This window comes from Nicotiana tomentosiformis, chromosome 4 (assembly GCF_000390325.3).
Source record: "Nicotiana tomentosiformis chromosome 4, ASM39032v3, whole genome shotgun sequence".
NCBI lineage: Eukaryota > Viridiplantae > Streptophyta > Magnoliopsida > Solanales > Solanaceae > Nicotiana > Nicotiana tomentosiformis.
In genome coordinates this window covers 69,418,796-69,443,542 of record NC_090815.1, presented here as the reverse complement: position 1 = coordinate 69,443,542, position 24,747 = coordinate 69,418,796, and the positions used below count along the sequence as shown (strand labels likewise).

The window sequence follows — 24,747 nt, the reverse complement described above, 5'->3', positions numbered from 1 at the left end:
TTAGGAGTATGAAACATGACATTTATTGATCATGTTCAAGTGTTCTTGTATTATCTGTTTCCATGTTGATATTGAGCCTGTGATCATATCGGACGGATTGTGATTGTGATCCTGTGACCATGCCGGCCGGATTGTCAATATGAGCCTGTGATCATGCCGTGCGGGTTGAGATTTTGGCACGTGAGTTGTCCTACGGTTGTGATGCGAGATGTGGGGACGAGGTGCCGTGAGTATATGATGGTGGGTTGAGACCCGCGACTTGTGACTATGAGATGAAGTACCACGGAGTGATTTCGTTGTGAAACTTCTGTTAGAACGGCTTGATAAATTGATTGTCCTTTGTGTTCCTTATTTGGTTTTAATGATACTTCACGGTGTTATTATTGCTTTACTGTTTATATCACTTGTTGGTTCTTGATGCCATTTACTGATTTCTGCTTTCCGTTAATAGTTTTATACTTCTATACTGCATAAGTTATTTTGTCTAGTGAGTGTCTTGACTTGTACCTCGTCACTACTCCACCGAGGTTAGTCTTGATACTTACTGGGTACCGACCGTGGTGTACTCATGCTACACTTTTGCACATTTTTGTGTAGATCCAGGTACTTCAGAGTCTGTTGATTGTTAGATAGTGTATCGGATATTAATGTGGAGACTTCAAGGTATACCTGTCGTCGCGTTCGTAGGCCTCAGAGTCACCTTCAAAAGTTATTTTTGTACAGTTTCTTTCAATTCTGGAACAGTAGTACTTAGAGATTTTCTACTAAACTCAGTAGAGCTTATGACTTGTACTATCGATTTTAGGATTGTTGGCTTTGTATAGAAATTTATGTTTCATATTTAATAGTCGTTAGTTGAATTTTTTTTCATTAATTATGTACTTTTTAGGATTACCCAGTCTTAAAGACTAGGTGTCATCACGTCATCCTACGGAGGAAAATTGGGGTCGTGATAATTTGGTATCAGAGCCCTTGGTTCATAGGTGCTACGAGTCATAAACGAGTTTAGTAGAGTTTTGCGGATCGGTACGGAGACGTCTATACTTATCTTCGAGAGGCTACATAACTATTAGGAAAGAAATCTCCACTTCTTTCATTCCTATCATGCGGATTTGTTGATTTTGAAGTTTGAGCCTTTGTATCTGTATTCTCTCATAGATGGTAAGGACACGCTTCACGGGATCTACTGAGCAGACACACGCGCCCCCTGCTAGAGCCGTGAGTGGCCGGGGTCAAGGTAGAGGCCGAGGAGGGGCACGTGTCGCGGCTAGAGCACCTGTCAGAGCAGCAGTTGAGGAACCGCCCGTAGCTCCGGTTGGGGGACAGGCACCGTAGGCGCCTATTGTTACCCCCGGACTTCAGGAGTCTTTAGGGCAGTTCCTGAGCATGTTTGGTACATTGGCTCAAGCAGGATTGATCTCTGTTGCACCAGATACTTCGCAGATTGGGGGTAGAGATTAGACTCCCACCTCCCGTACTCCAAAGCAGCGAGCTCACATTGGTCAGGTTCTGGGTGTGGTTCCGGTACAACCTATTATTCTTGAGAGAGTTTGTTCACCAGACCCTTCGGGATGCATGACGCGTAGAGTTTGAGAAGTTGCATCAAGGCACCATGACGGTGTCAGAGTATGCCATCAGGTTCAGTGAGTTATCCCGTCATGCACCTACTTTGGTTCCTACAGTCAGAGAGCGAGTCCGCAGATTCATTGAGGGGCTCAGTATGGTCTTAGATTTTGCATGGCTCGGGAGTTACAGACTGATACTCCATTTTAGCAGGTGGTGGAGATTGCCAGGATATTAGAGCGTATTCGGGGTAAGGAGATGGAGGCTGAGGAGACCAAGAGGTCTCGAGGTTCTGGAGGGTTAAGTGGATTCTACTCTTCAGCTATGACCCATCTTGGCGGAGGCTCGGGAAGTCGGCCAGTTCAGTCCGCACTTCAGACTACTCATAGAGCTCTAGTTAGTCAGGGTACTCATGTGAAGCAGTCATCTTTTAGTGCACCACCGGCACGGGGTTCCTATAGCTGTTATTCCAGTTATCCAGCATAGACTCAGTGCGAGCGGCCATGCCCGCAAAGGGGTTGTTATGAGTGTGGTGATACTAGGCACATTATGAGAGATTGTCCCAGACTTGGAGGGGCTGATTTCATCAAAGCACTCAGGCAACGGGCTCCATTCCAGTTGCTACTCCGCCTGCACAACCAGTTAGGGGTGGAGGACATGCGGGTAGAGGCACCCTAGAGGAGGAAGCCTGGCTCGTTGATATGCTTTTCGTGGTATGGCTGAGGCCGCTGCACCAGATGGTGTCGCTACAGGTATGGTTTCGATTTGTTATAGAGGAGCATCATTCTTATTTTGATTCGGCTTTTCTTATCGAGGTGAGTCCTCCTATCTTGCTTCACATATGGGTGAGTTTTGTGATTTTGTACTCTGCTTATGTGTTTACCCGTGTTGGGAGATTCTATAGTAATAGCTCGTGTCTATCATTTCATTTTGTTCACTATTGAGAGCTATGAGACTAGAAGTGACTTTCTGTTACTTATTACGGTAGGTTTGATGTGATTTTTGGATGGTTTGGTTATAATTTGTGATTTAGATGCTCCATATTATAAGTGTGGTCGGCAACACACCGATAAGAGGGACTCTACTGACTCATCTCCATGACACCTTAGAACTCCTAAACCATGCTCTGATACAAAGTTTGTCATGCCCCGACCTCGAGGAGTGCGACCAACGCTCAACCGAGTACATTCAATCGAGCAAGCCTAATTTACATCAACCTCTCCTCATTACTCATGCATGATTTACCATAACATAATTAGATCTTGACTTTCAAATTGAATACATTTGGCTCAATGGCCCAAAATTCTCTTCATAATGGATACATAGCTTTATAAATAACTGTAAATACTGTGAACATAAATACATGACAAAATTCAAAACTTTAAGTACATGATCCACAGTGTACATGGAGCTTCTATGACAATAGATACCTAAGTAATAAAACGAACTAGACTCAAACACCCGCTAGAACTGTAGCGGGCTCACCATAAGGTGAGTAATGAAGCAGATCCCCATCAAAGAACCATATCATCCAATAGAAGTATACCTGCATCTATTAAAAGATGTAGCGCCACCGGCAAAATGGACGTGAGTACATGTGGAATAGTACTCGTATGTAAAGCAGACAGAACAACATATGAAAATATGTTAACTCAAATAAGAGGCAAATAAAGTACATCAAGAAACTACGAAACGTCCCATAGAATCACATTTCAAGTCTTATTTTACTTACACCATTCTGAACTCCTTTTGGGATCAATTGAGACATTTGAATGATGTGTGGGATAAAAAATATAATATAAATGTAACAACATGTACAAACAAGGGCAATGAAAGTGGCACCTATGGTTCGTGTTTGCTATGCGTCTTACTAGACCGTCCATAGCCCTCTCTTACTATGCACCTATGCGTTTCATAGCCTGTCTATGGGATTCACATATTATATTATACACCTACGCATTTCATAGCCCGTCCATAGGATCACATATACAATACACCTATGAGTTTCATAGCCCGTCCATAGGATCACATATACAATACACCTATGTATTTCATAGCCCGTCCATAGGATCACATATACAATACACCTATGTGTTTCATAGACCGTCCATAGGATTCATTCATATTATATTATATATCTATGTGTTTCATAGACCGTCCATAGGATTCATTCATATTATACACCTATGCATTTCATAGACCATCCATAGGATTCATTCGTATTATACACCTATGCGTTTCATAGACCGTCCATAGGGTTCATTCATATTATACACATATGTGTTTCATATACCGTCCATAGGGTTCATAACACATCATTATGCACATAACCATATATAAACTCAAAGCGGCATGATTAACATTACATTTAAGGTCGTGAGTTCCCGGATCATTAGAATACTTCATGTTCATGCTTATCATGGAGAAACACAACTCAGTACACTAGCACATGCATGGTGAATCAATAAGTCGATTTCAATGGCACATGTCCCAAATTCGTTTTCCATAAGATTCATCATCATTTAGCATAGGGCATCTCCCTTTCATCTCATTATTCACTCGCTTGTCATCTTAAGGTCATTAGCTAAGTCCATGATTCTTGGGGACTTAACATCGAAGTCATTTGCATTTGTTATTTTAGAAGCATATATACAATGATTGAAACCATTGAAATATACAATGACTCATAATTCTCATCTTGGCAAGCGGCCACATTTCATATTCATACTATCACTTACTTGTACTTGCCATGGGTGATCATAGAACATTAAGAGCATTTAAAACATTTAGGAACACCATAGCCTTTACTCATGAGGAGCTTATAACACATTGGAAACAAAAGTACAAATACGTTTATCTCATAACCTTTTACACCATATATCACTTCATTCGTACTTTCAACCACCTACTACATCATTATTTCATTGGCTCTCTTGGCCATACATATGATTCTTATTTCGTGGCATAATGGTCGTATTTCATATTCCACACTTTCATATCTTTCCTTTCATGGATCGTCATCATAAATATCAACATATAGAATATTCCGGAAATCACAACTTAAGGTTCATTAGTAATGAAGGCTTTAAACACAATAGATTTGTTTCCAAGAAGTGGAGTAAAATGATTGGCAATCGAAGTACAAGTTAAAATCATAAACGAGTAACACACCATTTATTCTTAAAATACTTTTTCTCAAAAGGGCAATACACATTTTCAACTCATGATTATGTAAGAGCTCAAACCACATTGGAAATACTTACAAAGCATATCATTAGTTAAAACATCCACATTTGGGCATGACTAGAGTACATAAGCTTTTAGGCAAATCCATTTTCGAAGTCAATTTGGAGCAGTTGAATCATTTCATTTCATTGGCACCATTGACCACAAATATAATTTTCATTATTGGCACGGTAGCCACACTTTACATCTCCAACCCACTTCTTTCACTTTCCGTCATCTTTATGTGTTATCAAAAATAAGGAACTTCTAATCAAGACCTTATGTACACATATGAATAATTAAGAGTCTTAAGAACATCGAGTTTTTCTCACACAATTTGGTATCATAACTTTCATTTCAAACACGACTCAAAGCCATAACATTTTAATACACAACCCATACTTTGAACACATTCCCAAAGGATAACATAACATGATAAGAGCATTCGGAACACATATTGACCATATCTCTTCCGGCACAAAGCTTATTCGGAATAGTCAATTTATAATGAATAACTCGGGACTTACAAGAACATCGTGGGATTTAATTCTAAGAGAGAAGTTTAGACAACATACCTTTCTTGAGCTTTCCTTACATTACTACAATGTTCCAAAAATCCTAGAAACTTCGATCTATTTAGAAACATAACAAAAGTGAACTATAATTAGGGAGAGATTTATGGTTTTAGCTCACTTAGGCATTTCATCAAGCACTAGGTGTACAAATTACACAACAAGGTTTCTATGGTGGAATCCTTTCATCCCACAACAAATCACTCACCCAATTTAATTCGACAACCTCCCTACCACCCTTATGGGTATATTCATGCACAAAGAGTACCTCCCACACCTAAGAATCATACTTCTTATGACCTATTTTTTATCCAAATCCTGAAATTTTGGGTTAGGGAGTAAAACCTTACCTCTTAGATGAAGATCTTATGATTGTTTTCCTTGATTCTTGAAGATTGGGGCAAGAATGGATGATTAGTATGCTAGGTCTTCTTCTTCTCTCTCTAAAATAGCTCAACCCTCTCTCTGAAAAAATCAGAATTTACCTTGTAAAATGACCCCCAAAGGCCTTATATCAAAATAGGGTCGGATAAGAAATTTTCCAAAAATGATCTCCGAAGTCAATTATGTGGCAGCAGAATCGTTATGTGGGCAGCAGAATCATTTTGTGGGCAGCAGAATCATTTTGTGGGCAGCAGAATTTGTCTGTGGACAGCAAAATGATTAAGCGGCCAGCAGAACTGTTTTTCAAACTTTTCCCATTCTCTGCTCCACTTTGCAATGCTTATGCGGTCTGCGGAACCGTTCTGCGGTCGCGCAATTGACAGCAGAATCGCCTTCTTCTGCCAAAAATTCCCATCAACACTTTAGTGCATTCTTCTATCCAAAAAGTCTGTACCGTGGCTCGTTTTCTACAATCCTCAAACCCATTAGCCTACCTCGGCACCACAAAACCTTAAATTTCTTGGCAAACATTTACGGGGCCTTATAGGTTGCACCTTGTGAGTGTATGCAGGAGCTGTTGCAGCTAGTTGAGGTTGATACCATGTGTTAGTGTGGGAACCAGGTTTTTGGGAAATGATCGGATGATGAAAATTCTGGTTCTAACATTTATTAGTGTGGGTGGGAGGAACAATATTCAGTTGAGATAGTGTTGTCAAGATTATGTGGATTGGGGTGACGTGGGGTCACCCGCGAGTATATGTATGATGAGTACATTCAATGATTTGATGACTTCAGAATGGTTCTTGGCACGTTCGAGGACGAACGTTTATTTAAGATGGGGAGGATGTAATGATCCGACCGGTCATTTTGAGAATTAGCATCCTATTCGGTAGCTTAAGTTCTCAAGCAACTTCGTATTATGTATTATGACTTGCGTTTGTGGTCGAGTTCGGATTTCAGATAATTCGGGATTAATTTGAAAAACTGATTCTTGTTTTAGAAGCTTAAGTCAAAAGAGTTGACCGGAGTTTGACTTTTATCTAGACGACTCCATAATAGTGTTTTGATGATTCCAATAGCTTTGTATGGTGATTTTAGACTTATGTGTGTGTCCGGATTTAGATTTGGAGGTCTGTGGGTTAATTTAAGACATTTTGGCGAAAATTAACAAGTTGAAGGTTTGAAAGGTTGAGTGGTTTGACCGGGAGTTAGCTTTGTTGATATTGGGTTCGGATTTCTATTCCGAAAGATTGTATAGCTCCGTTGTGTCATTTGAAACTTGCATGCAAAATTTGACGACATTCCGGGTTGATTTGATATGATTCGGCGCGAGTTGTAGAAGTTGAAAGTTCATTAAGTTCGATTCGAGGTGCGATTCATTATTTTGATGTTGTTTGATGTGATTGAGGCACCACGTTATGTTATGGATCTTGTTGGTATGTTTCGGACGGGGTCTCGGGGACCCCAGGTGTGTTTCGGATGGACTTGGGGACATTTCTCCATGTTTTTGGACTGATGATTGCTCTTCACAATCATGAAGATAAAGATGCGATCGCGAAAGCTTTCTTGGAGCTCAGAGATTATTTTCATCGTGGGAACGCGTTCGCTAAGCTTATCCCGCATTCGCACCTGTCTCTCCGCATTCGCGTAGTGGAGCTAGGAGCTGGTGGTCTTTTACTCATCGCATTCGCGTGTCTCTATGTGCGTTCACTTAGCCTATTGTCATTGTTCATTGTATTAGCGAGGTGTGTGCAGCGAATGCAAAGCTTTATTTTTTCCGGGCAACATTTAGTTCTTTGCGATCGCGAGGATTGTTTCGCGATCGCGTAAGAGGAATCACTAGGCAAATTATAAGAACTTTATTTCGGAGGCTTTTGATACTTTTTCACTTTTTTAGTTAGAGAGCTTGGATTTGGGCGATTTTGGAGGGAATTTTTACGTGTTGGTTTGGGGTAAGTGTTCTTTACCTGTATTTGATTATATTTCATAATTTCATAATTATTTTTATCATTAAATTAGTGAATTGAATGAGAGAGAATGGGAATTTTTGTAAACTCTTTCAAAAATATAAAATAAGGATTTGAAGGCCGATTTGATGTCGGAATTGGATAATTTTGGTATGGTTGGGCTCTTATCGGAATGGGTGTTCGAATTTTGTGTATTTTTTTTGGATTCCAAGGTGCGGTGCTAGGGTTGACATTTTGGGTTGACTTTTCAGTATTAATTAAAGATCGAAACATTATTATCCGAAATTATTTTCTTTGGCTTTTATTTATGATATTAAGTTATTTTGGCTATATTTGAGCCGTCCGAAGGTTGTTTCACACGAGAAGGTCATTTTAGAGTATCGGTCTAGCTTCTTTAAGGTAAGTATCTTGCCTAACTTGGTGTGGGGGAAACTACCCCTGAGGACTTGAGTCGTTTGTGCTATTTGTGTAATGTGAAAGCCGTATACGCGAGGTGACGAGTACGTACTCGGGCTTATATTAGGAAATTGACCGGTCTAGACTCTTTGGCATCTTTATGTACTTATTTGAAATTGTTAGCACATGTTATATCTTTTATTTGTCATGTCTACTATCACATGCTTTATTTGAAGTTGTCATTACATGTCACATTTTTTACTTGATGAGTTTGATCTTATATGCTTTATTTGGAGTTGTTATCACTTTTATCATTATGTGATTTCTTTCATTGTGGAGCTACTCTTAGTTGAAATTGTTGTCATATGATATCCTTTGTTGCCGGGTTGTTCTCATGCAATTAGACGTAGTACTAGTTCGTGCCATCTCCTTCATTGTTAGCCTAATTGATACATTAGGGTCTGAATTTTGCCATTTTATAGAAGTACTTTCACTATCGAGGTTATCCTTAAACAATTAATTGGAATTGAAGTTATCGAGAGTCATTAATCTATGCTAATAAAAGTTGTGTTTAAAGGGGTGTTGTTCTTTGTTGAGTTACTTTTCAGTTCATTTTGTTGTTATTGAGATTCTTTGTATGTTGTGTTGAGCCATGGGCTATTTGTTGTGAAAATATTGATATCGTTGAATCTTTGGAAAGGTTGTGGCCTACGAGCACTTGTGATACGAGTTGATATGTTGTGTTGTTGTAATGATAGCACATGTGAATTGTTGTGTGGTTTGGTTGTTGTTATGCGGAGTATAAGGGTGGCATTTCACCGTTGTTGTTATGCGGAGTATAAAAGTGGCATTTCATCGTTGTTGTTATATGGAGTATAAGGGTGGCATTTCACCGTTGTTGTTATGCATATTATAAGGTAGCATTTCACCGTTGTTATTATGTAGGTATAAGGGTGGCATCTCACTGTTGTTGAAGGTACAGAGTGATACGGGTGGCTATTGTGTTATTGTCCGGGCGGAGCGATAAGGGTGGCTATTATACAGAGTGATACGGGTGTCTATAGGAGAGATAAGGGTGGCTAATGATAATGTCAGGGCGAAGTGATACGGGTGGCTATCGGAGAGATAAGGGTGGCAATGTCAGGATGATGTCTGATGGTTTGGAGACATTGTGTTGGTGATTTTCATGTGATGGTGTGCTTTTCCTTGTGTTTGTCATACACCTTGCTTGACTTGCTTTATTGTTTTGAGAAGTTATTCGATGTCTTTGATATTACTTGTTGACTTGGGTTGCAGTAGTACACTCGCACAAGCATACACCATAGCATGCCACTTATACTAGCTCAGGAGTATGAAACTTGACATTTATTGATCATGCCCATTTGTTCCTGTATTATTTGTTTCCATGTTGATATTGAGCATGTGATCATGCCGGGCGGATTGTGATTGTGAGCCTATGACCATGCCGGGCGGATTGTGAATGTAAGCCTGTGATCATGCTGGGCGGATTGAGATTTTGGCACGTGAGTTGTCTGTGCGGTTGTGATGCGAGATGTGGGCACGAGGTGTCATGAGTAAATGATGGTGGATTTAGACCCGCGACTTGTGACTATGAGATGAAGTACCATGGAGTGATTTCGTTGTGAAACTTGTGTTAGGACGGCTTGATTAATTTATTATCCTTTGTGTTCCTTATTTGGTTTCAATGATACTTCATGGTGTTCTTATTGCTTTACTGTTTATATCACTTATTGGTTCTTGTTGCCATTTACTGATTTTTGCTTTTCGTTATTAGTTTTATACTTCTATACTGCACAGGTTATTTTGTCTAGTGAGTGTCTTGACTTGTACCTCGTCACCACTCCAGCGAGGTTAGTCTTGATACTCACTGAGTAACGACCGTGGTATACTCATACTACACTTCTGCACATTTTTGTGCAGATCCAGGTACTTCAGAATCTGTTGATTGGTAGATAGCGGATCAAATATCGCCTTGGAGACTTCAAGGTATATCTTCCGTCTCGTTCGCAGGCCTCGCGGTCGCCTTCGAAAGTTATTTTTGTACGGTTTATTTCTATTCCGGAACAGTTGTACTTAGAGATTTTCTAGTGAACTCAGTAGAGCTTATGACGTATACTACTGGTTTTGGGATTGTTGGCTTTATATTGAAATTTCTGTTTCATATTTAATAGTTCATAGTTGAATTTTGCCATTAATTGTGTAATTGTTAGGCTTACCTAGTCTTACAGACTAGGTGCCATCACGGCATCCTACGGAGGAAAATTGAGGCAGTGACAAGTTAATATCAGAGCCCTAGGTTCATAAGTGGTTATTCCAGTTATCCGGCACAGACTTAGTACGAGCATACATGCCCATAGAGGGGTTGTTATGAGTGTGGTGATACTAGGCACATCATGAGAGATTGTCCCAGACTCGGGAGGGGCGGATTTCATCAGAGCACTCAGGCTACGGGCTTCATTCCAGTTGCTACTCTACCTGCACAGCCAGTTAGGGGTGGAGGATAGGCGAGTAGAGGGCGCCCTAGAAGGGAAGGCCTGGCCCGTTGATATGCTTTTCGTTGTATGGTTGAGGCCGCTACACCAGATGATGTCGTTACATGTATGGTTTCAATTTGTTATAGAGGAGAATCATTCATATTTTGATCCGGCTATGCTTATCGGGGTGATTCCTCCTATCTTGCTTCACATATGGGTGAGTTTTGTGATTTTGTACTCTGCTTATGTGTTTACCCCCGTTGATAGATTCTATAGTGATAGCCCATGTCTATCATTTCATTTTGTTCATTATTGAGAGCTATGAGACTAGAAGTGACTTTCTATTACTCATTACGGTAGGTTTTGATGTGATTTCTGGATGGTTTGGTTACAATTTATGATTTAGATGCTCTATCAGTATGGGGAGTTTTGTTACGTGTTGTGATTTTGTTTTGAGGAATTGAGTTAGTGGAAGTTTTCAGTTGGTGTAAGGTGTATTCTACTTGTGATCCAGAGTTGAGGGTAAGACCCTCGCGCTTTCATGCGGTTTGTTATGTTTGGACCGGGCTGCGTGCCGCAGTTGAGTTATATTAGTATTAGATCCTTGTGATTAGTTCATATATTTTGATTCTCCCTTGTGGAATTGATTCGTAGTATGGTACTGATAGGTAGTTGTGCCTGTCAGGCTTGTTTGATAGTTCTCTCATGTGTTTCTCCTTGTATATTCAATCATATTCGCATTATGCTTTTTGGGTTTTAGCTTGCGAGGTGTGTGCCCAGGTGGCATTAGATGTGACTTGTTGATTTGAGTGAATGGCTATGGGATCTTCATGTTTCTTTCATCATTGTCAGTGTTGTGAGGGTTTGGAACAGGGTTCTAGCTGGTATGACGTTAATTGTCGGTGCTGGAGTTGATTATGGGCAACTATGGTGTTCAGAGATGTTGTTATGGGCATGTGTGTGATGTGTTATGTCGTGTGGTTGCACTTTGTGAGTGTATGCAGAAGCTATTACAGCTGGTTGAGGTTGTTACTATGTGTTAGTGTGGGAACCGGTCTTTGGGAAATGATCGATTGGTGAAAAATTTGGTTCTAAGGTTTATCAGTGTGGGTGGGAGGAACAATATTCAGTTGAAATGTTATGAAACTTGTTGGTATGTTTCAGACGGGGTCCCAGGGACCCCGGGTGCATTTCGGATGGGCTTCGGGCCATTTCTCCATGTTTTTGGACTGTTGATTGCTGGTGTGCCTATTGTTCTTCGCGATCATGAAGATGAAGACGAGATCGCGAAAGGTTTCTTGGAGCTCAGGGATTTTGTTCATCGCGAACGCGATCGTGGGCATGCATTCGTGAAGCTTATGCAGTCAGTTGTCCGTGTTTGCACCTGTCTCTCCGCGTTCGCGTAGTGGAGCTGGGAGCTGGTGGTCTTTTACTCATTGCGTTCGCGTGTCTCTATGTGCATTCACATAGCCCGTTGTCATTGTTTATCGCATTCGCGAGGTATGTGCCGCGAACGCGAAGCTTTATTTTTGTTGGGCAGCATTTAGTTCTTCGCGATCGCGAGGATTGTTCCGCGATCGCGTAAGAGGAATGACAGGGCAGATTATAAGAACTCTATTTTGAGTGATTTTGATATTTTATCACTTTTTGAGTTAGAGAGCTCGGATTTGGGCGATTTTGGAGGGGATTTCCACATGTTGGTTTGGGATAAGTATTATTTACCCGGAGTCAACCCTTGGCCCACATCTCGAAACCTGACAAAATTTACAAACTCCGAACACCCATTCCGATACGAGTCCAACTATACCAAAATTATCCAATTCCGACATTAAATCAGCCTTCAAATCCTCATTTTACATTTGGAAAGATTTTACAAAAATTCCCACTTTCTCTCATTCAATTCACTAATTTAATGATATTAAGTTATTTTTGCTAGATTTGAGCCGCCCAGAGATTGTTTCACACGAGAAGGTCATTTTAGAGTACCGGTCTAGCTTCTTTGAGGTAAGTATCTTACCTAACTTAGTGGGGGGGGGGAGGGGGGACTACCCCTTAGGACTTGAGTACTTTGTCCTATTTGTGTTATGTGAAAGTCATATACGCAAGGTGACGAGTACGTACTCGGGCATATATGTGGAAATTGACCGGTCTAGACTCTTAGGCATCTTTTATGTACTTATTTGGAATTGTTAGCACATGTTATATCTTTTATTTGTCATGTGTACTATCACATGCTTTATTTGAAGTTGTCATTACATGTCACATTCTTTACTTGTCGAGTTTGCTCTTATATGCTTTATTTGGAGTTGTTATCACTTTTATCATTATGTGATTTCTTTTGTTGTGGAGCTACTCTTAGTTGAAATTATCGTCATATGATATCCTTTGTTGCCGAGTTGTTCTCATGCAATTAGACGTAGTACTAGTTCGTGCCATCTCCTTCATTGTTAGCCTAATTAATACACTAGGGTCTGAAGTTTGCCATTTCATGGAAGTACTTTCACTATCGAGGTTATCCTTAAACAATTAATTGGAATTGATGTTATCGAGCGTCATTAATCTATGCTAATTGAAGTTGTGTTTAAAGGGGGTATTGTTCTTTGTTGAGTTACTTTTCTGTTTATTTTGTTGTTATTGAGATTCTTTATATGTTGTGTTGAGCCATGGGCTATTTGTTGTGAAAATATTGATATCGTTGAATCTTTGGAAAGGTTGTGGCCTACAGGCACTTGTGAAATTAGTTGATATGTTGAGTTTTTGTGATGATAGCACATGTGAATTTTTGTGTGGTTTGATTTTTGTTATGCTGAATATAAGAGTGGCTATTTCACCGTTGTTGTTATGCAGAGTATAAGGGTGGCATTTCACCGTTGTTGTTATACGGGGCATAAAGGTGGCATCTCACCGTTGTTGAATGTACGGAGTGATACATGTGGCTATTATGTTATTGTCCGGGCAGAGTGATAAGGGTGGCTATTATACGGAGTGATACAGGTGGCTATATGAGAGATAAGGGTGGCTAATGATAATGTCAGAGCGGAGTGATGCTGGTGGCTATCGGAGAGATAAGGGTGGCAATATCAGGAATGATGTGTGATGGTTTGGACACATTGTGTTAGTGATTTTCATGTGATGATGTGCTTTTTCTTGTGTTTTTCATACACCTTGCGTGACTTGCTTTGTTTTTTCGATGAGCTATTCGATGTCTTTAATATTGCTTGTTGACTTGGGTTGCAGTAGTACACTCGCACGAGCATACACCGTAGCATGCCACTTATACTAGCTCAGGATTATGAAACTCGACATTTATTGATCATGCCCATATGTTCTTGTGTTATCTGGTTCCATGTTGATACTGAGCATGTGATCATGCCGGACGAATTGTGATTGTGAGCCGGTGACTATGCCGGGCGAATTGTGAATGTGAGCTTGTGATCATGCCGGGCGGGTTGAAATTTTAGTATGTGAGTTGTCTGTGTGGTTGTGATACGAGATGTTGGCACGAGGTGCCGTGAGTATATGATGGTGGGTTGAAACCCACAACTTGTGACTATGAGATGAAGTACCACGGAGTGATTTCGTTTTGGAACTTGTGTTAGAATGGCTTGATTAATTGATTGTCCTTTGTGTTCCTTATTTTGTTTTAATGATACTTCACGGTGTTCTTATTGCTTTACTGTTTATATCACTTGTTGGTTCTTGTTGCCATTTACTGATTTTCGCTTTTCATTATTAGTTTTATGCTTCTATACTGCACATGTTATTTTGTCTAGTGAGTGTATTGACTTGTATCTCGTCACTACTCCATCGAGGTTAGTCTTGATACTTACTGGGTATCGACCGTGGTGTACTCATACTACACTTGTGTACATTTTTGTACAGATCCAGGTACTTCAGAGTCTGTTGATTGTTAGATAGCAGATCAGATATTGCCTTGGAGACTTCAAGTATACCTGACGTCACGTTCGCAGGCCTCAGAGTCACCTTCAGAAGTTATTTTTGTATAGTTTATTTCTATTCCGGAACAGTTGTAATTAAAAATTTTTTAGTGAACTCAGTAGAGCTTATGACTTGTACTATCGATTTTGGGATTGTTGGCTTTGTATAGAAATCTATGTTTCATATTCGTTAGTTGAATTTTTCCATTAATTATATAATTATTAGGATTATCTAGTCTTAAAAACTAGGTGCCATGACGACATCCTACGAAGAAAAATTGGGGTCGTGACAAGTGGGATCGGGTTACGCGCCGCAACTGATTGTGTATATTATTTTCGTTGTTGTTATTGTGCTGGTTTCCAGCATTGTTACATGGAATTATGAGATTGGTTATTTTGGGTTCTCTGATTGCAAGGATTGAGTTTTTTTCCATAAATTAACTGCCTTACTTTCATTTCATGTTTCCCCTCCCTTGTTATTATTATTATTATTATTATTATTATTATTATTATTATTATTATTATTATTATTATTATTATTATTATTATTATTATTATTATTATTATTATTATTATTATTATTATTATTATTATTATTATTATTATTATTATTATTATTATTATTATTATTATTATTATTATTATTATTATTATTATTATTATTATTATTATTATTATTATTATTATTATTATTATTATTATTATTATTATTATTATTATTATTATTATTATTATTATTATTATTATTATTATTATTATTATTATTATTATTATTATTATTATTATTATTATTATTATTATTATTATTATTATTATTATTATTATTATTATTATTATTATTATTATTATTATTATTATTATTATTATTATTATTATTATTATTATTATTATTATTATTATTATTATTATTATTATTATTATTATTATTATTATTATTATTATTATTATTATTATTATTATTATTATTATTATTATTATTATTATTATTATTATTATTATTATTATTATTATTATTATTATTATTATTATTATTATTATTATTATTATTATTCTGTGTACAGATTATTGTAAGTGGCCCGCCTTAGCCTCGTCACTATTTCGTCGAGGTTAGGCTCGGCACTTACAGATTACATGGGGTCGGTTGTACTCATACTACACTCTGCACTTCTTGTGCAGATTTCGGAGTGGGTACCAACGGCGTTCAGTAGACTTGCTCGGATCTAGCTATCAGTGGAGACTTGAAGTATAGCTGCACGACGTCCGCAACCTTGAAGACTCCTTCTACTTCATTTTAGCTGTTATTTTGATTCAGACAGTTATGTTTATTTCAGACCATTATTTTTAGTTTTCTAGACGCTCATGTACTCGTGACACCAGATCCGAGATCTGTATTTAGATTTCGTTACTTATTAGTTTATTACCGTATTTCAGGCTATTCGGTTTTATTACTGTCATTTAATTTGAAAATTTGTTAAAAATGGTTATAGATATACCTAACGTTAGCTTGCATAGCAAATGAAATGTTAGGCATCATCACAGTCCCAAATATGAGAATTCCAGGTTGTGACACATAGCTATAGCGTTGTTGACTTCCAGGCCAGGCCTTTATCCCCTACTTGCCTCCCTCCCCCACACACACCCCCTCTCTTTCTTTTCCCTCTAACATATTAACAACTATTTTCTTCACATGAACAAAATTAATTTTGGAAGTAAAGCCATTAATAATGAGAAAATATTATCGCCAATAAAAAACAGTTTTCCTTCAATTTTTCAACCATTCGATAGTTTAATCCCAGTGGTCCGATTAATTCGGAATCGTACTGCGTAGCCTACTAAAGAGGTAAAATAATGCTTCCTTACTTGAAACTTCTTCATACATAGATTTGAATTCGAAACCTCTAATTAAAAATGTAAGGTTTTCCAACCATCCTCACACCTTTTGGCGGCAGGACAATTTCCGTTTGTTCATGCATAACTGAATGTCTAAATCCACAGATGTATACTTGCAAACATTAAGTTATGGCAAAAAGTATATATTTTAACCGTAATAAGTTATTAACTTGACTTTTCTACAAGAAAAAATGAACGATCAAGTCTTTATATCCCTACCCAGGATATATGTCCCAAATCCCAAATTAACTTTCCGAGAGTGCGGAGGTTCGGAGTAGATAAAAGATAAAGGGAAGAATTTGTCGAGAGCTTACCCCTTTTGAATGCGAAGATTCTACAATTGAGTTTACACCTTCAAGAAATATGAGTGAAGTTTTTTATGTTAACCAAAAGAAGAAAATATATCACTGAGAAAGTTAATCTATACCGACACGAAGTGTACTTAAATATCAAACATTTGAGGGGGTTCTTTTTTCTATTTTGGTGGAACATTTGATCATGATTGGACTAAAAAGACAATCTAATGGTTTAACAGCCTAATTGGAATTTACAAATAGCAAAACTCGTACTAGATTTTTGAATTTGCGCTTAAACAAAGTAAAATAGACAAAAGTTTGAAACCAACCATTAACTTGTTCAAAATTTATAAGTTGCTAATGGATACAACTAACCTACAGAAATCAATGATTAAAAACACATTACAAAACCAAAAACATTAAAAAAAAAAAAAAAAAGGAAGAAAAGGAGATTAAGCAAGACGAAGATCAACGCGAAAAAATAAAACACCACATGAATTGGAGTTAAAGTTTAAGGTTATGATAGGTTGTTTGTGTGTATGCAAAGTGTTTATCCGAGTTTCGAACTCATTTTATAGAATTTAGATTTCTTGAGTCCACTTCATAGTTGGATTCAATAAATATCTAAAAGAGTGTATATAGAAAGGCAAATAGAAATATGAGTTTAACTTATATAAAGAAATTTATATGTCGTTCTTAAAAACAAAAGTTAGATTTAAAATCTTAAAAATAAGGTAAATTAGGTGCTATATTAGGTAGAGTAATCTCATCGCATAAAAAATCTTTACACAATTGGCATATATAAGTTAAGAAAATCCACATACACCTACAGAAATAACCAAAATTTTAAACAAAAGCTGCAGGGACAGCGGAATCAAATTAGAATAAAATAAATTCATTTAGTAACTTTCACAACAATCGGAATTTGACCTCCTGCGTATGAATTAAAGAAAAGAGGAGGTCAATCAAAAAGAGATGTTAATTAATTAAAGGTCCAACTAATCATCACGCCCATATTGTAAATATGCAGTTACGAATAATCCAGCCAAATTAATAGGAATTAGACCTAACACGAATCCAAATAGAAAAAGTTCAATCATTTTTATTTGTTTGAAAGGAGAAAAAAAAGAGGTCGATACCTAAATATTAATCTGAATTGACATGAATCTCAATGACAATGAACACGAATTGACAATTGGTAACATAAGTAAATATAGAATACGCGTAATCCCACAGAAGGATTTCATTTTATGAATTGTTCATTTTAAATATTCAGTTTAAATAAGTCGTATCTTACTCAGACCAATAAATAGAGCTGAGGTTATAGTTAAAGCCGCTAATAGAAAACCAAAATAACTAGTTATAGTAAACATAAAAGGGCTAAATTAAATGAAATATGTTCTTTTTATACATATGTTTAAAAAGCACTTACCTAAGTTTTAAATTTTTTAAAATAAAATAAGAGGATAGGCAAAAATCTCAATTTCAATTGAAAGAATAAGTTAGACTGAAATGTTTTTAATTTATCTATCATTAGGCGACAGCACTCCAATCAATATGTCACTCGTACATTTGCTGATATAAAATACACAGAACTTAACTCGTGATGTTGCTACGAATCAGAAAACTTGGCCACGCAGAAAATCCACTTTCTCTGTTGTCAACTTGTCATGCAACCCCCGAAATCAAACCCTACCAAAAATCCAAACACACACACATATCACTAAAAAGGGATTGAACTATATACACATCTATAGAGTATCTAAATTCTTTCACATGTATCCAGGTGGTGGTTCAGTGTGAGAGCACTTGTCATTTGCCAATTTCTAAATTTAAAGCACTGGTTTTCTTTTTCAATTATCTTGGTTCTCAGTCAATGCAAAGCAGCCATGCCAGACCTATGTGATCTGCAAATCCATGTCAATGGTCAACAAACATTCTTTCTCCACGAGGTAAAAAAGAACCAATATTGAAACTCCTAGTTTTTATTCTTTCATTCAACTATATATATACACATTTTTGCCCTCTTGTGCTGCAGAAAGTACTTTCAAGATTCTGTGGGAAGTTGAGGAAGATAATAACGGAAGAGAAGAGGAGAAGTCAGATAAGGAAATCGGGCATAGAGATTGATGATTTCCCAGGTGGGGCTGAAGGCTTTGAATTGATTTCAAGATTCTGTTACAACAATGGCAGCATCACAATAACTGTCTCAAATGTGTCACTCCTCCATTGCTGTGCTGTCTCTCTTGGGATGACAGAGAAATTGTCTTCTTGCAATCTCTTGCATCAAACTGAGACTTTTCTTGAAGGATTGTTTTACTGGTCATGGACTGATATTCTGACATCTCTCAGGACTTGTGAATCTTTCTTCTCATTTGCAGATTCTTGTGGCCTAATTCAGAAGCTCATGAATTCACTTCTTGCTAAGATTGCTCAAAATTCTGATGTTAGTGTCCTTTTTGCTTCGTCCTCTTCATCTTCCTCTTCTCCAGATACTCCTAATGGCCTCTTCCTCAGAACATCAAACAAAGCTGCTTGGTGGTTTGAGGATTTAACCATTTTATCCCCTAAGATAATACAACAGTTTCTCAAGACTTTAGGGGCTTTTGGGAGTGACAACAACAACTTAGTCCTCACTAGATTTCTGCTTCATTACTTGAAAACAGCAACCCAATGCAAAGCTAATAACAACAATCTGATTTCAAGATCAGAGTACACTGGTCTAGCAGATACAGCAGTTCATGGAGTGGTTTTGATGGGAAGGACAGCATTTTCTTGCAGAAGTCTGTTTTGGGTACTGAGAATTGTTTCTGGATTTGGGCTTAGCAGAGAATGCAGGGCTGGATTGGAGAAATTAATAGGGGGATTGCTTGATCAAGCAACCTTAGATGATTTGCTAATTTGTGGGCATAATGGGGGTGCTTATGATGTTAATCTTGTGGTGAGATTGATTAGATTGTTTGTTGATCATGATAAAGTTGTTTGTGTACCAAGAATGATGAACCTTGGAAGGTTGATAGATAAGTATTTGAGAGAGATAGCACCTGACCAAAGCCTAAAAATCTCAAAGTTCCTCGCTATAGCAGAGAGTTTGCCCGATTATGCAAGGGATAGCTTTGATGGGGTCTACAGAGCCATTGATATCTATCTTGAGGTAATTAGTGCTCGCTCTACTCAATTTAAGTGACACATTTTTTTTTTTTAAATAAAAGAACAACACATTTATCCATTTAAGAACAAATTAATTTTAAAATTTTTATTTTATCCTTAGTTGAAATGATTTATAGGAACATTTAACTTATTTTAAATCATAAAGTTCAAAATATCTTTATTTTTCTGAAGAGGGACTACTAAATATTCTCTTTCCACTTCTTGTGAACAACAACAACAAAGTGAGTTCTCACATTTAATGTTTGGGGAGAGTAGTGTGTAAGCAGATCTTATTCCTGCGAGAGTTGAAAGGCTGTTTCTTATAAATGAGTTTCATAAATGCTAGCTACTGGTCTCGCAGAAAGACTGTTTCTTATAAATGAGTTTCATAAATGCTAGCTACTGGTCACTTTAGTTTTGGATGCCTTTTTAGATAGCATGTTTGGAGGGTTGGACAAGAGCTAAAATATATGGGATAAGACAAAAACGAGGTTTTCCCAACAAGGAAATTGTTTTCAACTTTAGTTTTTCATGTGGTGGAAATTGTTTAAATGTTTAGGGAAAAAATGATGTAAAAGGTACAACCTAAACTTACAAGTAGAAGACAAGCAAAGTTTGCATTATTGAACAGTCCCACAGAGTAGTACAAGTGGAATTTTAAGCTTTAGCAAAATGACTAGTACATTTTCATTTTACTCTGTATTGCTGAATAGATATAATTGCTGCATTTCCTCGTAGTTTTAGCTGTCACCTGGGAGGAAATGTTTCCTCTGAAACTCTACTCGTATCACTAAATTACCAATGGTCATTTTTTGAAGAAGGTGAAACATAATTTTTTTGTTCTTTCTCTCTCTTTGTTCTTTTTGGAGCTAAAAAGGGGGATGCTAGGCAGGGTACTAAACCGACAGTCTAAAAAAGAAAACACCAGTATTTTTTAAATTATTGGAACTTTTTCAGCATTATTAATTGGAAAATCAACAATATGCACCTAAGGAGGCTTGCATAATTTTGGGTTTGAGAAGACATATATAGAAGTATTGAAATAATGGTTTTCTATAAATTAAACGATAAGTAGTAGGATCATGAATTAAGCTTAAGTAGAGAAATTAAGATTTATATAGTTGACTCTATCTTGTTTGAAATTGAAATGTAATTATTATTGTTAGAACTAAAAGCATTGAAGGTTGTTATAGGAACTTGTGAATTAGAACATTTCCAACCCAATGAGTTTTAAATTGTGGACCTACCTATCTTGGTAGGTCCCATCTGTCTAGGAAGGAGTAGGACCAAAGAAGACCTAATTCTAGTTGCTCTAATACCAATATTATTCTTGGACAGTACTTGTTGAAGTCATTGGGAGATCTGTACCAGAAATTGTGTATGTAGTTTAATTTCAATAAGATTTTCCCTTGTCATTTTGCTAGTATTCCTTTTTCCTTTTGTATAAGGTGGTGTCATGACCAATTTGTATGTGCGTCAATTATTTCATTGAATATTTACTCCCTGCATTTTAAATTAGATGACACACAAATGACACATTTATAAATTTAGAAATAATTCAACTTTAAACTCTTTATTTTATCCATTTTACCCTTAATAAGAAGTTTTTATAATTATACAAATGTCATGGTCTCACAAAGCTTTTACCCCTTAAGCTTTTAAGATCACAAGTTTCAAAAGTCTTTTTCTTTTTTCTTAAACTCTGTGCCGAATCGAATTACCTCTCCTAAATTGAAACCCAGGAAATATTATATTTCATTAGCATAATTACGGAGTAACTCGTCTTATCAAAGGTTTAGGCAGAGAAGTAAAATCACCTAACGTTTTATTTGCTATGTCTACTTTTCTCCTTTTTGTCTTTGTGATGTCCTCAAAGGAGCCGTTTTCCTGTAACTTTTTGAATCCCAGATCTACTCTTTAATCTGGTATAGTCCGAGTGTAATTACTGATACAAAACTTGCAAATTTATCAAACAATATGAGCATATGTGAGTTACCCGTGACTATCTAAATATAGTCAAATATGACAAGACTGACACTACAACTCATTCATGCACACTTATTTACAGTAAAGTAAATTATGATAGTTGCAATTAAAAATAACACATGGTGTCATGCACATTTTATTGCAGTCTCATCCAGCCCTTCCATTAGAGGAAAGATCAAGACTATGCAGATGTCTCAACTATGACAAGCTAAGCCTCGAAGCATGCAAAGACCTTGCAAAAAACCCCAGAATCCCACCAAGAATTGCCGTTCAGGCACTTGCTTCTCAGGGTTCAAATTTTGTGAAGGAAAAAGATACAAAAAAGAAGACGATTAAAAATCCTAGCAGCATGAAAAACAGTACTCAAATGGTTTTGTACAAGAAAAATAAGAGTGCGAGTGATCATCATCAGATCAGCTTCTCCCCTGTAGATGCGGAGAGTGAGCATATGAGACTAAATCTGCAAAGAATGCAATGGAAAGTTGTGGAATTGGAGAAAGTTTGTAAGGAGATGAAAGGCCAAATGTCAAGAATGGTGAAAACCCCTTCACATAATAGAGCTTTACCTAGGCTTTGTTGAATTGAATTCCCCACTCAATATTTTTTTTAAAAAAAAAGAGAGACATATATTGATAATTCATATATGTGGTAACTCTTTTTCCCATTTGTATGCTTTAAAAGCACGTATTGTCAATTTCATATTCCAAATTCTACACCTGTAAAGTTTTCTGTGCATGCCAACTCCCAATTCTCTATTTCTATAACTGCTTTATGACTTTAAATTATTCCGCTTTCTTAGTATATACGTGTATGTGAACACGCGCGCACTCAAAGGGAAGAAACTAGGAAATGTGGATTTTTTTTTTATTTTTATTTTTTTGAGAAAGATTTTAGATAACAAAGTGAAATCTCATGTACAACGTATATGATATTAATACTGAAAATATAAAGAGTACACTGTAAATTTATATTCTATGTTAATTATGTACTGATACATATTATTATCCTTTTCTATAAGATTCATGTATGCCAAAAGTATGTTCAAATTATCTCCAATTTGCATTGTTGTTTAAGGTTTGTTTTCATGTACAACGAAATTCACATGAAAGTGCACAAATGACATGGTATAACATAGTATAAGAAGAAGATCTTTTAATTTAATGCTTAATAGTTGTATTAAAGTTAAATATATGGAAATGGTTTTAGCTGGTGTGACTCAAACTGATTCAATGTCTAAATGAGACAAAACCAAATGGATGCTTCCATTTGATCACTTGTGACTTGACAACTTGTGAATATAAAATCCCTTAAAATACAAAAAGAAAATACCCCAGTAATCATGTGAACAATGATGCCAAATTTTTGCAAAAGAAAAATCAATAATGAAGCCAAAACCATTCGGCCCGTGATTGGTACAACCAACTAATTTACATGTTCAGAAAAGCAACCGATAAACTATAAATGAGAATTTTTTCATTGGTAAATGAGTGACTAAAAAAAGACGTATCAAGAATGCATGATTAGTTGAACGATAAAGGAGAAGAAAAGGGCGGCTCAATGAAAAATGTTACTTAAAACCAGTTTTTAAGTAAGATATTTTACTTATTATTAGTAATATGTACAAGATCAAAGAAAATAAAAATAGAGATTCAACAGGTATATTGGTGGAAAAAAGGCATGACAAGTGTATTGATAGTATGATAACATGCGGTATCCATATCGGGTCAATAAAGAAAGATTATGAGGCACGGACCCACGGTATTTTATCAAAGAAGATATCATACCTGACAGCTGGAAAGAAGAAGTACGCACGAGATGCATGAAGACCATAAAAGGGGTAGATTCATGAATCAGTTTTATAAATATGGAAAGGGAATCGCCATTAACCCTGATTGTAACGACCCGACCGGTCGTTTTGATTATTTGCACTTCGCTCGGTAATTTACGGGTATGAGTAGCTCCGTATGGTGTATTATGACTTATGTAAATCGTCGTTTTTTTTTTCAGGTTATTCGGAATCGATTTGGAAGAATGAATTTTATGGTTTAAGCTATAAGTTAGAAGAGTTAACCAAGTTTGACTTTTTAGTATTTGACCTCAGATTGGAATTTTGATGCTTCCATTAGGTCGGATGGTGATTTAGGACTCGGGCGTATGCCCGGATTTGCATTTGGATGTTTCTAGAAGGTTTCGGCACAAATTGACTAAAAATTAAAAATTTGAAGGTTTGGAAAATTCCTAAGTTTCAACGAGAGTTGACTTTGTGAATATCGGATTCAGATTATGGTTCTAGGAATTTGAATAGCTTCGTTATGTCATTTGGGACATGTGTGCAAAATTTGGGTTCATTCCGTGTTGATTTGATATGTTTCGGCGCGAGTTTTGGAAGTTGAAAGTTTTAGAGTTCATTATGTTCGATTTGAGGTGCGATTCGTCGTTTCGATATTGTTTTGTGTAATTTGAGGCCTCGAGTAGGTCTGTGTTATGTTATAGGACTTGTTGGTATATTCGGACTGGGTCCCGAGGGGCTCGGGTGAGTTTCGGACGAGGTTCGAATCATTTTGGGATTTTTGGCTAAGGCTGGTTTTGAGCAGTCCTGCTGTGACTGCACCTGCGGAATGTTGGGCACAGGTGCGACGTCGCACAAGCAAGGCAGTGACCGTAGAAGCGGCATGGCAAGACCAGGGCAGTGTCGCAGGTGCGAGGTTATTTTCCGCACATGTGAGACCGCAGATGTTATTCTGGGAACGCGGAAGCGATGGCAACGCAGAAGCGCATTTTTGACTCGCACCTGTGTGATCGTAGAAGCGGACTTTCAGCCGCAGGAATGAGGGCAAGCTACCAGTGGTCATTCGAAGAGCGAAACATTTGCCGCAAAAGCGACG

General features: G+C 37.2%; 1 protein-coding gene across 2 annotated transcripts; it reads left to right on the top strand.

The window, feature by feature from the left end:
* The first annotated feature begins 18,327 nt into the window (after positions 1–18,327).
* Positions 18,328–22,597, top strand: LOC104100306 (BTB/POZ domain-containing protein At3g19850-like). Of its 2 annotated transcripts, XM_009607527.3 has the most exons (4): positions 18,328–18,512; positions 18,600–18,678; positions 18,765–19,880; positions 22,008–22,597. In XM_009607527.3, exons 2-4 carry the CDS (start codon positions 18,616–18,618, stop codon positions 22,440–22,442), a joined length of 1,614 nt encoding a protein of 537 aa, XP_009605822.1. In that variant the 5' UTR covers positions 18,328–18,512; positions 18,600–18,615; the 3' UTR covers positions 22,443–22,597. The 2 variants fall into 2 exon arrangements, with proteins under 2 accessions (XP_009605822.1, XP_070055945.1); XM_070199844.1 differs by having other exon boundaries at positions 18,329–18,678.
* The last annotated feature ends 2,150 nt before the right edge of the window (positions 22,598–24,747 follow it).